This window comes from Lynx rufus, unplaced genomic scaffold (genome assembly GCF_022079265.1).
Source record: "Lynx rufus isolate CCGP_SWC_20201006 ecotype Redwood Valley unplaced genomic scaffold, mLynRuf1.p SCAF_2, whole genome shotgun sequence".
In the NCBI taxonomy this organism is placed as follows: domain Eukaryota; kingdom Metazoa; phylum Chordata; class Mammalia; order Carnivora; family Felidae; genus Lynx; species Lynx rufus.
The window spans coordinates 11,224,280-11,239,551 of NW_025814834.1; the positions used below are offsets into that span (position 1 = coordinate 11,224,280).

Here is a 15,272-nt window from a genome sequence, read left to right on the forward strand (position 1 = left end):
GGACTCAGAAGACGGCCTGTTCCTACATGGCATTTTAATTTTTTGTCCTAGATTAAGACACCGTAAAAGACAGAATTATCATCAACACTACATCAAAACCTCAGCTACGGGCCGGTGAGCAGGGTGCAACCAGAAACTGGAGTTGACCAAGTTGAAACCAGCCATCTTTATGGCCTCGGTGAGCAACTGGGACCCTGAGTACTGTTTGAATACTTTGAAGTCCATCCCAAAACAACATGGAAATCAGACAAGTGGGACCATCCAAAAACAGAAACATGAAATATCCCAGAGTTAATGATATATATTAGCTTTCTGAGCCCAACCTCATTAAAGTGTGATTTGTTTTGATCTAGGTAATAAAGAAGTTTCTAGCACAGGTCTGATACATATTAAATGATCAACACGTGATAACCGGGACTCCTGGGTGACTTGGTCAGTTAAGCATCAGACTCTTGATTTCGGCTCAGGTCATGATCTCAGGGTCATGATATCGAGCCTCGCATCAGACTCCCCACTGACGGCACGAGGTCTGCTTAGGATGTTCTCTCTCCCTCTCTCTCTCTCTCTGCCCCTCCCCCACTCACCTGGGAGCACATGCTCTCTCTCTCTCAAAAAAAATAAAATATGTGATAACCATATTGTATTCATATTGTATACTACCAAAAACGTTAGAATGGGGAAAATAATTTAATTCCCCCAAAAGGAGGCCAAAAAATTAAGGGAAGACTTTTCCTTAAACCTTACCATGACCCTACATGAAAAGACTGAATGTTGTAATGATTTCAGTTCTTCTCAAACTAATTTATAAATTTGTTGCAATTTGTGACGGTCTTATGTGTCCACTTGACTGGGCCAAGTTTCTCATTGATTCTAATAAACACTAATGGAGGTATTGCTGTGATGTATTTTGCAGATGTGATCAAAGTTCACAATCAGTTGACTTTCAGTAAGGGGGATTATCCCAGATAATCTAGATGGGACCAATCCAATCAGTTGAAAGGCCTTAAGAGAAGAACTGAGCCTTCCCAGAAGAAGGAGAAGTTCCATCTGTGGACAGGAGCTTCGGGTCATGCCTGAGAGTTCTAGCCCACGCATCCTGATGGTCTGCCCTATGAGTTTTGAACTTAGCCTCATCAGCCCTGACAATCAAGTAAGCCAACTCCTTGAAATACATTTTTTACTATATATCTCCACTGGTTCTGTTTCTCAGGTTGAATCCTGATTGATACAGATTTTGGTACCAGGAGTGGTTGTAGAGGACACATCTACAAGGCCAACTTTTCTGAACTGCTTCTGGGTTTCCTGGAACTGGGTATCTAATCTAGTTAGGTTTTGAGCCACTATGAATCTGTTTCCGGTCATAAAGAGAGCACTAATAGTCATGGCATGATGTCGTTTTAGACATACAAGTGTCACCATTGGGCCCTCCTAATCAAATACTACATCGGTTTCCTAATGATCTTATAACAAACTGCCACAAATGGAGTGGCATTAAGCAACAGGAACTTATTTTCTCCAAGTTATGAAGGCTAGAAGTCTAAAATCAAGGTGTTGGCGAGGTCATACTTGCTCTCTGAAAACTTGGGTCTCGGGGAGGGTTCTTCCTTGCCTCTTCCTAGATTTTAGCAGTTGCTGGCGATTCTTAGCCTCCCTTGACTTGTAGACACATCACTCCAGTCTGTTCTTCTGGTGTCACATGATGTTCTCCCTTTGTGTCTGTGTCTCTATGTCCAAAGTCCCCTCTTAGTATAAGGAGACCAATCATGTTGGATTTAGGGTTGACCCTAATAAAGTCACATTAATAGGTTCCAGATGAGCATCAATTTTGGACGGGACAATATTCAGCCCAGTTGAAATACCTATAGGAGGTGAGGTTCTGGATTGCTGTGTATTTGTCAGTTCAGGATGTTTTACTTAACCTGAAGAGAATAATGGAATTGGCACGCTGCTCCTGGAACAGTACACACACACACACACACACACACACATATATATTCTCACTGGAGAAAATAAGGGAGAAATAAGGATGACCTCAGGGCTTCAAATTCCCAGCTCAAAGTGCTGCATTAATGACCTGAAAGCTCTAATATCATCCCTGAAACAAACACAAATCTCCTGCAGCCACAGAGCTGAGATTTCCGATAACCAAACCCAGAGTCTCGTTCTGCAAGTGGCTGATTTACAACATAAATTGAATTCCTAACCCTGCAGGGTGTCTTCTGATAAAGTGAGGACACTCGTTGGGAATAAATGAAATCCTGAAAACTGGAATGGAGACATATGGTCAGATCTCAATAAAGCTGGGGACACCTGACCCCTAGATCTGCCGAGTCTTTGCCCTTAGAGGCTGCCCTTCCACCCCTGCTTAACGAGGGGGTCCTATAATGGCAGCTGTTTCAGCAGGCCCCAAAAGGTAAAATACAAAATGTATGGAGAAGCATTTCACTCCAAAAGAGACACACGGTTCCCCCAGCTTGTATGGAAACCTAGAAATCTAGATAATATGTGTGGAAATGGACCTTAAGGATGTAGGATCATGATAGAGGGAACATAAAGTTGGATCAAGCGGGATTTGTTGATACGGGTTGCCAGTTTGGTTGGTTAGCTGAAACATGAAGCCCACCCTAAAGAAGTTGAAATGCCAGAGGTGCCTTGGTGTGCTATAGAGGAAGGTATTCCAAAGCTTAGGCAAAGCATATTAGAGTGGATTTATCATGCGGATCTGTTCACCCATCATGGGAAGGTCCAGAAGACACATCTTTTGCCATAACTTTGAGAACATATTTGTGAGAGCAGCCCAGCATTCTAGAACTCTGTGGCTGCTTTGCTCTATGGGTCAGAAATTCCAGTGGGAGCTGCTACCCATGAACTGGGGACACTCAACTACAGTGGAGATGATGGGATCCCAGGGTGGCAAGAGCCACATGGAGACATTGAGTTGCTAAAGACAAGACAGGTATGGTTACCATAATGGACAACGGAGCCAAAGCAGTGGTCAGAATAGTCTACCTCATGGATACTTGTGGTGTTGGCTGGTTGGTATCCCTAGAAAAGAAGTGGATGAACAATTTACCAAATTCTTACTTGATCTGCATGAGCGAAAGTGTTCTAATGAATTTTAAGCAACTTAATATTCAAGAGCAGTCATAATGGAAAATGCTACCATTGCTTCATGATAATTTGGAGTCCGATGTTTTTTAGAGTAAAAATTTGCCTAAAATCTAATCCATCCAGGAGTGTCTGGAATTTAAGCCCAAGGTAAATACGCTTGAGGGTAGTAGAAAGAAATCCTTGGGCATAGGAGGCAGGACTTTTCCCATTGGAAAAGTCTTCAAAACCCTTTTCTCGGATTAGTTATCATGTCGAGACAAACAACTTCAGTTTCTACTCTGGGACTCTGTTTCTCTCTGTTGTATACTGAGTGAGCAGCCAACGTCTATCTTGCAATTCACAAATTCTCTCTTTGAGGGTGTCTTATTTTGTTGATTGAGTTTTTATTTCAACTCACATATCTTTTTATTCCTGAGATTTTGATATCAATCTATTCTTGTTTTTACCTGTATTTTCACTATAAATCCTTCTTTTTTTTTAAATAGAAGTCATTCTCTTACTTATTGTGTTAAAGATCCAAAAAAATATAATTTAAAAGACATTGTTAGTTCTACAAAGTCAATTTAATCTGAAATGAATTCATGTTGCAAGCTTATTTTGTTGTCCGTTCTTGATATTAGATATTTTCAAATGTGTGTTAGTTAGTCAGCATTATGTAACAAGTTAACCCAACCCTTGTGGCTTAAAACACTGCACATTTATTATCTCACAGTTTCTGAGTCCCAGGAATCTGGGCACATCGTAGCTGGGTCCTCTACTTCAGGGTCTCTTATAGGCTCCAGTCAAGGTGTTGACCAGGCCGTGGTCATGTCAAGGGGGCAGGATGCTGACTGGGCCATAATGCATTTCCAAGTTCATGTAATTGTTGGCAGGATTCAGCTCCTCGTGGCTACTGAGCTGAGAGCTTCAATTCTTTGCTGGCTGTTGACTGGAGACTGCCCTCAGTTCCTGGCCATGTGGGCCTTTCCAAGATGTCAGCTTGTTTCATCAGAGAGTGCAAGCCAACAAATCAAGGGTTGGCTTGAAGATGGAAGTCACAGACTGTTGTAACCTAATCAAGGATGTGATATCCTGTCACTTTCGTGGCATTCTCTTCACCTGTACCTAGAGCCAGCACATAATGAAGAGCAGATGATTTCACAAGAGTGTGAACACCAGGAGGCAGGGATCATTGGGCACCATGTTTGAGACTTCCTACTACAAGGAGGTTTTGAAATTTTGCCAGCTTCCTCTAGGGGAGAGCTGTTTTGCTTCCCCTTTCATTTCTTTTGCTTTCTCTCTCCTTACCCCAACTCTTGCCTTGGCTTTTACCTGTCTAGAAGTTTTCCTAGAATATTTTCCTGCCCCGCCTCCAAGCCCCATCCCATAGTGTAGTGGGATATCATAGATTGTTCTCAAGCCTGCAGATAATTTAAGACAATTTGTGACCTTGGGACGAGGTCCATATGTCTTTGATGGGTACCAGTTCACAGGCCAGAGCCCCAGGTGGAAAAGAGTCATAGAATTTTTTTCAAGACGAAAGGGGCCCCACTCTGGCACAAAATCCCAAAAGTTTGCCGTGCTGTCATCCCCTCTCTACATCGAATATCTGATCTCTGTGATCATATTCCCACTCTCCTCATGCCTACAGCGCACTTCTAGACCTTGACCCCAGCAAGGTCATGAATACAGCCTTGCAGTCAGCATTTCCATTCTATGTTTGGTCCACAGAAATAGTTCGCTTGTTTTTGAGCCTAGCTATGTGGTTCATTTATTTTATTAGAACATGTTATCTGCCATAGCTTCCCCCCCCCATCCTTTCTGGACAGATACATCAATGTGTGAAAATACTGGATCACCCTGATCCAAATTCTCGTCAGCCTATGGTCTCTACTGCTAATAAAACAGCTGGAAAAAGCTGTAGAAAATAATCAGAAAAAGAAAAAAGGAAAGGAAAGGACAAGGAGGGGAGAGGAGAAGAAAGAAGAGAAGAGAAGAGAAAAGAAAAGAAAGGAAAAGAAAAGAAAAAATGGAAAACAGGAGAAGGGAAGAAAAAAGAAAAGAGCAGTTTACCCTCTTGTTGTAAATGAAATTGAAGCAGTGGAAGAAAAGACTTCCTCACTCAAAGAAGCACTGAAAACCCCCTTTCCACTGGGCTTCCTTTCATCCGATCTCCTTTTCATTTATCACTTTTGCTAGAGGTAGTTCAGAAGACAGAGGTACTGGGAGAATTTACAGCTCGAATGCATGTTTCAGATTTCTGTAATTGAACGTTCCGGTGTACTGAAAAAGATGAAAGAAGAAAACCGTATACACAAAACAGCAGAAAGAAGGGAAGGAAAAGATTGAATGTGTCAACAAAAGAGACCCCGTGCAAAGCCCAGATGGTCTCAGGCCCACCATGAAATTCTGTATTTGAGTCCTGATGGGAATGCCCATGGAGGGTTCAATAGGCCACTAAAGGGGCATGTCCATACATCGACACAAAGGAACTGGACCTCTGGGGAGACGGCACACGGGGCTATAAGGGAGTGAGGGGTCTGTGAGGAGGGTGAAGTTTCACTGAGGGGAGACATTGGTCCCCGGAGACCTGGCAGGGGCTTCTAGGACCACCCTTGAACGTGCTGCCACCGTTGGGCTCTTAAGACTTCCTGCAAAGATAAATTCTCTCGCAATCTTCAGCACAAACCAGGATTCCACGCGCCCAAACACAACAAAGGCAAAAACAACACTTTTGATGGACTTCTAGTTTTTATTTTATTAGGAAATTTAGACAGGATTATGCAATGACTAAGAACACAGAAGAAAAAAGGGGAAAAAACTATGCAAGAAGACGAGAAAAAGTGGGCAAAGACAGAACTGAAAGACAGTGGATAGTTCCAGCCAACCAGGTATTCGGAATCACGACTTCATTAGTAATTTGCACAATTGCTCTGGTGCTGGGCTGCATACGGATTTCTTCCATTAGGTAATTTCTCTTGGTTCGGGGACTTCTGATCGAAGGACTTAAGGCACCGAAGAGAGACAGGAAGGGAGTATTTTCAAGGCGGGGGAAGAGGAAGTCTTACCAGCTCTGCACACCGCAGCCTTAGCTGCAGCACTGCCTCTTGCAACAGCACTTCTGCTGACAACAGCACTTCTGCTGGCAGCAGCCCTTCCCGCAGCCGCACGAGCCGCAGCCACACGAGCGGCGGCAGCAGCAGACCACGGGGACGCTGCAGCAGCCCCCGCAGCAGCCGCAGCAGCAGGGACAGCAGCTGGAGCAGCAGCCCACCCGGTAGCACCTGCAGGTGGTGCAGCTGCCGCAGCCGCCGCCGCAGCCGCCGCAGCCACTACTGCAGCCGCCGCAGCCGCCGCAGCCACTACTGCAGCCGCCGCAGCCACCGCCGCAGCCGCCGCAACTTCCGCAGCCACAGCACCCCATGGTGTCGGCAGAGAGGACTCAGGAGAGGGGAGGAGGGAGACTCGGGAGGTGAGGGAGGTCTGGTGCTGCCTCCTGCTGGGGGAGGGGCTTATATACCAACCCGGGAGCAGGAGCAGGAAGACACGTGACCACTTCCTTGTTGCTCTTTGGCTCTATTTACAGGGAAGAATCGCATCATCTCTTATGTGCTTCCCTTTGAGATATCTTTGGCTTCATCACCTGTGTAGTTTACTGTTTAAATAAACCTATATTCCAGTTTAAGTTTAAAACACTTACAAAAATCTAGGGAATCCTCCTGGGAACCAGGAGCGTGGTGAGGCTACCCACGGGACCAGGCAACATCTCCGCCTTCCCAAGCCGCCTGTGCCCGCGGGGCGTGCGGACCACACCCGTCATCAGGCAGCCCCTGGGTCAGGTGATCTGTGAGCTCTGAGGGAGCTGCTACAGTGAAGGTCAAGGTGTCGTCCCTGACCTCAAAGAGCTTGTGATAGAAATGACCCTGGGAGCTGGGGATGTGAAATTGGCAACAGATTCAAAGGTCACTGCCAAGGCCAGATGCCATCATTGCATTTGTTGGCCAGGGGAAACTAAAGATACCATTGTGATTTTTTTTTTTTTTTTTTTAATTAGGCTCAGGGCCAGAACTCACAACCCTGAGATCAAGACCCGATCTGAGATCAAGAGTTGGATGCTCAACCAACGGAGCCCCCCGGGCGTTCCAATAACAGTATTTCTATCCTTTTTTTTTTTTTTTTTTAACAGGCTCCATACCCAATGGGGGGCTTGAAGTCATGATTCTGAGATCAAGAATCAGATGTTCTACCGACTATGCCAGCCAGGCACCTTGTCATGGTGATTTCTTATACCCAGGTCATACTGATTTATTTTATTTTATTTTATTTTATTTTATTTTATTTATTTACTTTTGAAACAGAGAGGCAGAGTGCAAGTGGGGGAGGGGCAGCGAAAGAGAGGGAGACACTGAATCCAAAGCAGGCTCCAGGCTCTGAGCTGTCAGCACAGAACCTGACGTGGGGCTCGAACCCATGAACTGGGAGATCATGACCTGAGCCGAAGTCGGATGCCTAACGGACTGAGTCACCCAAGCAACCCCTGATTATTTTAAAAATGGAAATAAATCCTCTTAAGAGTCTGCATTTTAATGGTGTAATCCTCGGTGTATTTTGCTCTGGATGAGGAATTAGTTTTTGGCTTTGACATCGTTGATGTCTGCTAAGGAGGCTGACCTAGGCAATTTTGAGAGCAGGGTGGTACCTTGGGGGACACAGGTGCAGATGCCTGAGAAGTGAGGAGAGGCCCGATGTGGGGAGAAAGGAAGTGTGAGATGTGGTGAATGTGTAGCTGGGGTCCTGTGGGGTCTGAGTGCTAGCGACCAACAAGGAGGCTGGAAAAACAGAAGACAAAAGGATGAGAGCAAAAGCGGGCTCTGTACTGCGTGTGCTGATGGAGGGGCACTCTGGCCTTTCAGGGAGTTCTGAGGACCTTCGTGGGGATCTTCAGAGATCAACAGATTCCCCAAACAACGTTTTGTAAATGGCTTGCTGCTCGGAGTTTATTTTCCCAGTCCAGTGAGATTATCCTTCAGGAATCTGAGTGACAGAAAATGCTGTAAGGTCCCCGGGGCATGTTGACATTGTTATTAATGATCCCAAACTGTTTTTGTGGTATGTGGACTAGAGCCTTTCAGCCACCGGGGGGTGGGGGGAGTGGTGGTGCTTGAGCTGGGGTGGGGGGTGCAGTGGGGCAAGAGATAAGAGGTTTTAAGAGATTTGAGAGCTTTTAAGGAAGCAGAATCAACAGAATTGGATAGAAGACCAGAAATGGGGCTGAGAGAAACAAAGGATTCAAAGCCGACATTTTAGTGGATTGTCCATTTGATGGAGAAGGCATGCAGTGGAGGAATGTACCTTTTGTGTCGTGGGGTTGGTGATTATGCCTTGAGTCTGTGGCCTGGGACATGGCAGGTGCCTCGGAAAAGCCTTGGGAAGAGGGCGGAGCACCAGTTGGATGTCGGTGGATTTGGGGTGTGGAGGAGACTCTAAATGGGAGGAAGGGATCCGTGAAATGCACACGGAAACTGAAGCCACGGTTCTGGATGTGAGCACGTAGGGAGGGAGTGTCGTGGGAGAGAAGGGAGTGTCGGGTCAAGACTTTCAGTAGAAAACTTGTGGGGTTGAGGGAGAAAAGAGGATCATTTAGTTTAAAAATAGTCCACATTTCTTTGGAAAGGTAGCTGTGAACATGTAAACCTCGCAAGAACCAAAGGGACCCATTTAACGAGGTGTGAGCCACACAACAGTGATAGATGTGACAAAACCGGAGACAAATGGTTTGTTCAACTCGGTTGTTCATATGGACTCGACCTCTTGGAAGTTTCTGTTAGAGCGGGGTGGGGGGTGGGGGGCGGAGGGCTCCAACTGAATATATGGAGAGAAAATCACCGAGGTGAAAAGGAGCTGGCAGTAATCAAGTGCTTTCTTAGGTTAACATCTCAAAGGTTCAGCTGTGTTTCTGTGGAAATGGAGATCACCTCCCAAATGTGAGCATCTCTTAGTCTGCCTCTAAAATGACTGTAAGAAAGGACACCTGCACGACTCAGTCGGTTAAGCGTCCAGCTCTTGATTTCGGCTCAGATCATGATCTCACGGTTCAGGAGATCGAGCTCTGAGTCGGGCTCTGAGTTGACAGCACGGAGGCTGCTGGGAGTCTCTCCCTCTCTCTCTCTCTCTGTCTCTCTGCCCCTCCCCTGTGCACGTGGGTGCTCATTCTCTCTGCCTCAAAATAAATAAACATTAAAAAAATAAAATGACTTTAAGAAGAAAAGCTAAAATTAGCAAATGTATTGGGTCAAATGTCATCGGCTAGAATGTAAACAAGGAACAACCCTAGATGAGCTTATCCTGGAAGCTGCGGCAATGAGGAAGTGCTCAGGGTCACGGGTCCTGGGCGGCTCCATCCCCACCCGCTTCAAGATGCTATATAAGCCCCTCCCCCAGCAGGAGGCGGCACCAGACCTCCCTCACCTCCCGAGTCTCCCTCCTCCCCTCTCCCGAGTCCTCTCTGCCGACACCATGGGGTGCTGTGGCTGCGGAAGTTGCGGCGGCTGCGGCGGCTGCGGCGGTGGCTGCGGCGGTGGCTGCGGCGGCTGCAGTAGTGGCTGCGGCGGCTGCGGCGGCGGCTGCGGCGGCGGCTGCGGCAGCTGCACCACCTGCAGGTGCTACCGGGTGGGCTGCTGCTCCAGCTGCTGTCCCTGCTGCTGCGGCTGCTGCGGGGGCTGCTGCAGCGTCCCCGTGGTCTGCTGCTGCCGCCGCTCGTGTGGCTGCGGCTCGTGCGGCTGCGGGAAGGGCTGCTGCCAGCAGAAGTGCTGTTGTCAGCAGAAGTGCTGTTGCAAGAGGCAGTGCTGCAGCTAGGCGGGCCACCTGGCCTGTGTCCCTGCCCAGGAGACCCTGGAACGTTCCTCTGCTCCATTCGCCTAACCGCCCCTGTCCTCATCTGCTGTTCTGAGACTGACCCTCTTTGCTCCTGCATTGAGGTTCCTGTTTTTGTTTTTCTTTTCTGCTTTGGGTGTTTTCAGGTTTCCCATCTGAAAAGTTTCTAATCAAATAGCCAACAGTGAAAACAAGGACGCGAGCACAACATGCTCGCTCTGAATGAAGAGCTGACCTCATGGGGCTCCGTGAGATAGGATCGCAATTAACGTTCTTTAGACCTATGTGATTATTTCCTTCCCATGTCTGTGCTTTTACCTCTGCTCCTTTTTTAATCTTGTATTCCTATTTGTCGACAGCGTTTTTCTAAATGTCCTAATAAATACAAACTTTTAGCATGAAGAGTGTGTTTTTGCCTTTGTTTTGATTTTACCATATCCCCCCTCCCGGAACATCTTAATCTCACTTAAAAGTCACTTGGAAGATGGGCAGTGAGAGCAGAGCAAGGCAAGGAACCATGAGAACAGCCTTCCTGCCCCCGCTGCCCATGCATTTCAGCTACTGACACCAACAGAGCACTTGGAAGTGCTTCACCTACAACTGGAATTCTGTTTTGAGATGACAGTTTCAGTTACAGGGAAACAAGGGTCCCTAATTGATTAAAAATGCTGTTTTATTCACAAAGAGCCATTTCAAACAAATGTTCAGAAATACATCCACTACCAAAATATGGAGGGCTGCATTTGCCTTAGATTCCCATCTACTGGGGCCACTTATTCTTTGCATCAGGGGCACAGCCCCACCCCTGCAGAGCAGGCCCCATCACTTTCCCCTATGAATTTAGCGAGCAGTACACATTTAGACTTTCGGTATTATTAGTTTAGCTTTCCATCTCCCTAACTACAAAAAGTAATGCCATCAGGCTGTGCTAAGTGGGTCAGCTTTGGTGGATGTGGGATTTCTCTTCGTTCTTTTCTGTTTATATTAATTTAACCTTGGTTGGGGTATTGCGAAGGCTCAGGCTTACTTCTGGCTTCATTTCAGATCTTACTTAGTAACTTAAACTTTGATGGATGTTTTTAAGTTTTATTTTTGAGACTCATGAGCTTAGAGGGGCTCTGACTAGTCCTCTAATCTGGGTCCTTTTGCCAGACTGTGGTAGTCCATTCTGTTTTATTTATTTATTCTTAAATTTATTTTTAAAGTTTATTTATTTTGAGACAGAGAGAGGGGGGGGGGAGGGGCAGAGAGAGAGAGAGAGAGAGAGAGAGAATCCCAGGTAGGATTCGCACTGTCAGTGCAGAGCCCGACTCAGGGCTCGAACTCACAAAACTGTGAGATCATGACCTGAGCTGAACTCAAGAGTTGGATGCATAACTGACTGACCCACCCGATGGCCCTGGTAGTCCATTCTTTTTTTTTTTTTTAATGTTTATTTAATTTTGAGAGAAAGATAGAGGCAGAGCATGAGCAGGGGAGGGGCAGAGAGAGAGGGAGACGCAGAACCCAAAGCAGGCTCCAGGCTCTGAGCCATCAGGACAGAGCCCAACGTGGGGCTTGAACTCATGAACCGTGAGATCATGACCTGAGCCGAAATCAAAAGGAAACTACAGTTCAGTTGGTCCTCAATAGCCTCATTCCCTTGGAAGATACAAATCGAAATACAAATGACATTTTATGATTCAGATTATGAGTAGTATTTAGAAGGATTTAAATATTTTGGAAGAATGTGCTTTCCGTTGACAAATGTTCCCTGAGAAACCCCTAGCTATAAAGGCAGGTTTGAAGCCAGTTCAAAGATGGAGTAGATCCTGCCTTGGAGGGTCATTGGGTGGGGTGGGTTGTGTACAAAGAATTATAATCCAAGGCCAAGTGTGATACTGGCTGTAGGCATCTCCATCAGAGGTGCAGAGGTAGTTCTTGAAAACATCCAGAGTGGTTTCCATAGCGCTGAATCTCGTGGCTTCTTGTTCCCTGTGGACTCCTCTCTGTCACGTTTGCTCTGGTTTGGACCAGAGCCGGAGAGTGGCAGAGCCTACCGTCACTGCAACGTGAGGGTCGGCCCTTGTCTTTGCAATAACTGTCCTCATCTTTTGCCCCGAGGCACACATTTCCCAGATGGACGGAGTGCTGAAAAGAAAGAGGTGGGTCGCAATTTAAGGGAAATATTTCTGTAGTTCAACTGAACTCAGCAAATGTCTTCATTTTCCAATCTGATATTATTCTCACTTTGTTTTCCCAGTGATTCAGACAGCCTAAATGAAGACCCATATTTGCGATTGGGTCACAGACAGGCACGTTCAAGCAACTGACGCGAGACGTGGGATATGCACTCACACAGAGGGCTCTTCCCGTGCTTTCCAGCCCTCGCCACCAAGCCCCGATACATGCATCCTGTCTGATTGCCTTGTGGATTTTGTCATAGCTTCATATAGTGGGAATGAGTGTGGACCCTGCTCGGGAGGAAGAAGCGAGAGCCGAGTGTATGCAGGCAAAGTAGGAACCACACTGCACACACATGCCACATTGTGGGTACAACGGCCCTACATTTCCTCCTTCTTTTTTTCAACTTGATTATTTAAAGTTTATTTATTTATTTTTGAGAGAGGTAGGCGTGGGGCTAGGGACAGAGGGAGATTGGGAATCCACAGCGGTGCAGAGCCCAACGTGGGACTTCATCCCATGAGCCATGAGATCACTATCTGAGCTGAAATCAAGAGTTGGATGCTTAACCAACTGAGTCACCCAGATGCCCCATGCTTCTTTCTTTTAAGTATCAGGGACAGCTTGTCACACAGATTCACCTGAGCCACAGCATCAATTTAGGCTTGTGACTCAGGACCCCCACAAACACACGTATTGTTGACAGTCATCAGGCGTGTCCCAAAAGAAGTATTGTTTTGTCAGGGCGGCCCTAACAAAATACCATACATGGGGTGGCTTAACCGCCAGGAATTTACTTTCTCACAGTTCTGGAGGCAGGAAGTCCAAGATCAAGTCCAAGTTCCGTAGCTCAAGGCCCGAGATGAAGCTGGCAGTGGGTTTGGTCTGCAGCCTTTCTCCTCAGCTGCAAGGTGGCTGCCTTCTTGCTCTGTCATCGCACGGTCTTCTTTCTGCGCACGTCTGTGTCCTAATTTTCTCGTCGTCTAAGAACACCAGTCATATTTGTTTAGAACCCACCTTAAGGACCTTCTTTGGACTTAATCACCTCTTTAAAGAGCCCATTTCCGGGGCGCCTGGGTGGCGCAGTCGGTTAAGCGTCCGACTTCAGCCAGGTCACGATCTCGCGGTCCGTGAGTTCGAGCCCCGCGTCGGGCTCTGGGCTGATGGCTCGGAGCCTGGAGCCTGTTTCCGATTCTGTGTCTCCCTCTCTCTCTGCCCCTCCCCCGTTCATGCTCTGTCTCTCTCTGTCCCAAAAATAAATAAACGTTGAAAAAAAAAAAAAAAAGAGCCCATTTCCAAACATAGTCACATTCTGAGATGCTGGGAGTGAGGGCTTCGACATCCGGATTTGGGGGGCATGCAATTCAGCCCATAACAAAAGAGTAACAAAACATACAGAAGTCTAATGCTTTGTCCTTCATTTACGTGGTTTTGTTAGTGACTTTGTTTAATATAATCTGGACTTTGCCTTTTTTTTTTTTTCTGCCAATAGCCATTACAGATTTACCCTTACTTTCTTTTCTATATCAGATTGTCAGCTAACTAACAAAGGAATTGCGTCTTGGTGTCCCTCCCAGGACCCAGCACGATGTTTGACAAACAAACGTTCAAGAACGGTCGCCGGTTCGCCCTGCTGCCTGGATCCTTCCTTCACCCGTTGATGTCAATACTGAGTGATGGCAACTTAGCCAATCCTGACAGCCCCCGTCTCCTACTTTTACTGCCTGAAAATAAGCTCACATCTCTAGTGAGCGGGACGGGGAGAGCGGAAGCTGAAGACGTGCTACATCTTTGATGCTCCAAGGGCCGCGTGTCCCAGGATTCGGCCGGTCAACCTTACTTTGTGGGAAAACTGCCACAAGGAGTCCCCAGTGGGGAAAGGCTGGGGGAGAGATGGATGGGACTCTCTCTTGCTGAGAATAGTTATGTGACAGGAGGTGGTTCTAAAGGTGGAGGCTGGGGGTGGCTCAGTTGGTTGAGCATCTGATTTCAGCTCAGGTCATGATCTCGCAGTCCAGAGTTCTAGCCCCGCGTCAGGCTCTGTGCTGACAGCTCAGAGCCTGGAGTCTGCTTCGGATTCTGTGTCTCCCTCTCTCTCTGCTCCTCCCCCTGCTCATGCTTTGTCTCTCTGTCTCTCTCTCTCTCAAAAATAAAATGAAATAAAAATTAAAAAAAAATAAAGACGGAGCCAGGCAGAAGTGTGAGTCAGAAGATGGGGACCATGGGATAAACTCTAGAGGCTGAAAGTAACTATGGAGTGCCAAGTAGTCAGAGGGCACTGAATAAAAGCTCAGGGCTCTTGGATGCGGAAAAGGAACCAGACATAGAGATGGGTGGGTGTCAACTTAGAGTCTGAGGAAGCTCATGTCAGACCCCCTTCTCAAACCCTATCTTCTGAATTCCCAGGGGGAAGGAAGACTATCTTTTCAGGGGCTCCCTTTGGGGGTCTTACTTTACATGGTTACTCAATTCCTGTTTCCTTTTGTGATTTCATTGCATTTGGTCACTTCAGCCTATTGAAGCATCTGTCTTTGTCAGGCTCTACTTAGAATGGCAAGGAAGTACCCCACGTGGACTTGTGGTGTTGGAGCAAGAATGTCCTTCTCCTGGGAGACAGACCCCAGGAGCTTGGCTTCCCTCAGCCCCAGCCCCACCGCCAGACCCAGCCGGGAGTCCCCTGCCTCCTTTCTCTCTCAGCCCACTGCTAAACCAACCACGATGGATCAAGAATCTGGAATCTACACAGAAAAGAACCAGGAGGGAGCACTATGGGAAATTAACAGAAGGGGGTTTGCGGGACACATTTTATTGTGTGTGTGGTGCGGACTCCTTCGGACAGAGCTGGAGGCGTGGGATGGAAGTTGCCCATTTTGATTATGTTGAATCTAAACCTCCTCTTCTGACCTTACATCTGAAGGCTGACTTTGTAGTTTGTGGTGGCTGACAGCCTTCCGTGGCGTCTGCCATGGATCTGGCAGAAACTTCTGGGAGGGATGCACAGGAGGGTATGGATGCTTAGCCGGGCGATGGCTGAATGGGAAGCACTCACGGACCACAGAGCTAATGGGCAAAGAGATGCAAAAAACCCGAGGCTTCCATTTATGTTGCCTTTTGGGGTAATTCCCAGCAACGAGGCCATAACAATC

General features: G+C 47.1%; 1 protein-coding gene across 1 annotated transcript; it reads right to left on the reverse strand.

The window, feature by feature from the left end:
• Positions 1 to 6,178: 6,178 nt before the first annotated feature.
• LOC124516437 (small cysteine and glycine repeat-containing protein 7) lies at positions 6,179 to 6,514 on the reverse strand. The gene has a single exon (XM_047085759.1). It carries the CDS (start codon positions 6,512 to 6,514, stop codon positions 6,179 to 6,181), a length of 336 nt encoding a protein of 111 aa, XP_046941715.1.
• Between the last annotated feature and the right edge of the window lie 8,758 nt (positions 6,515 to 15,272).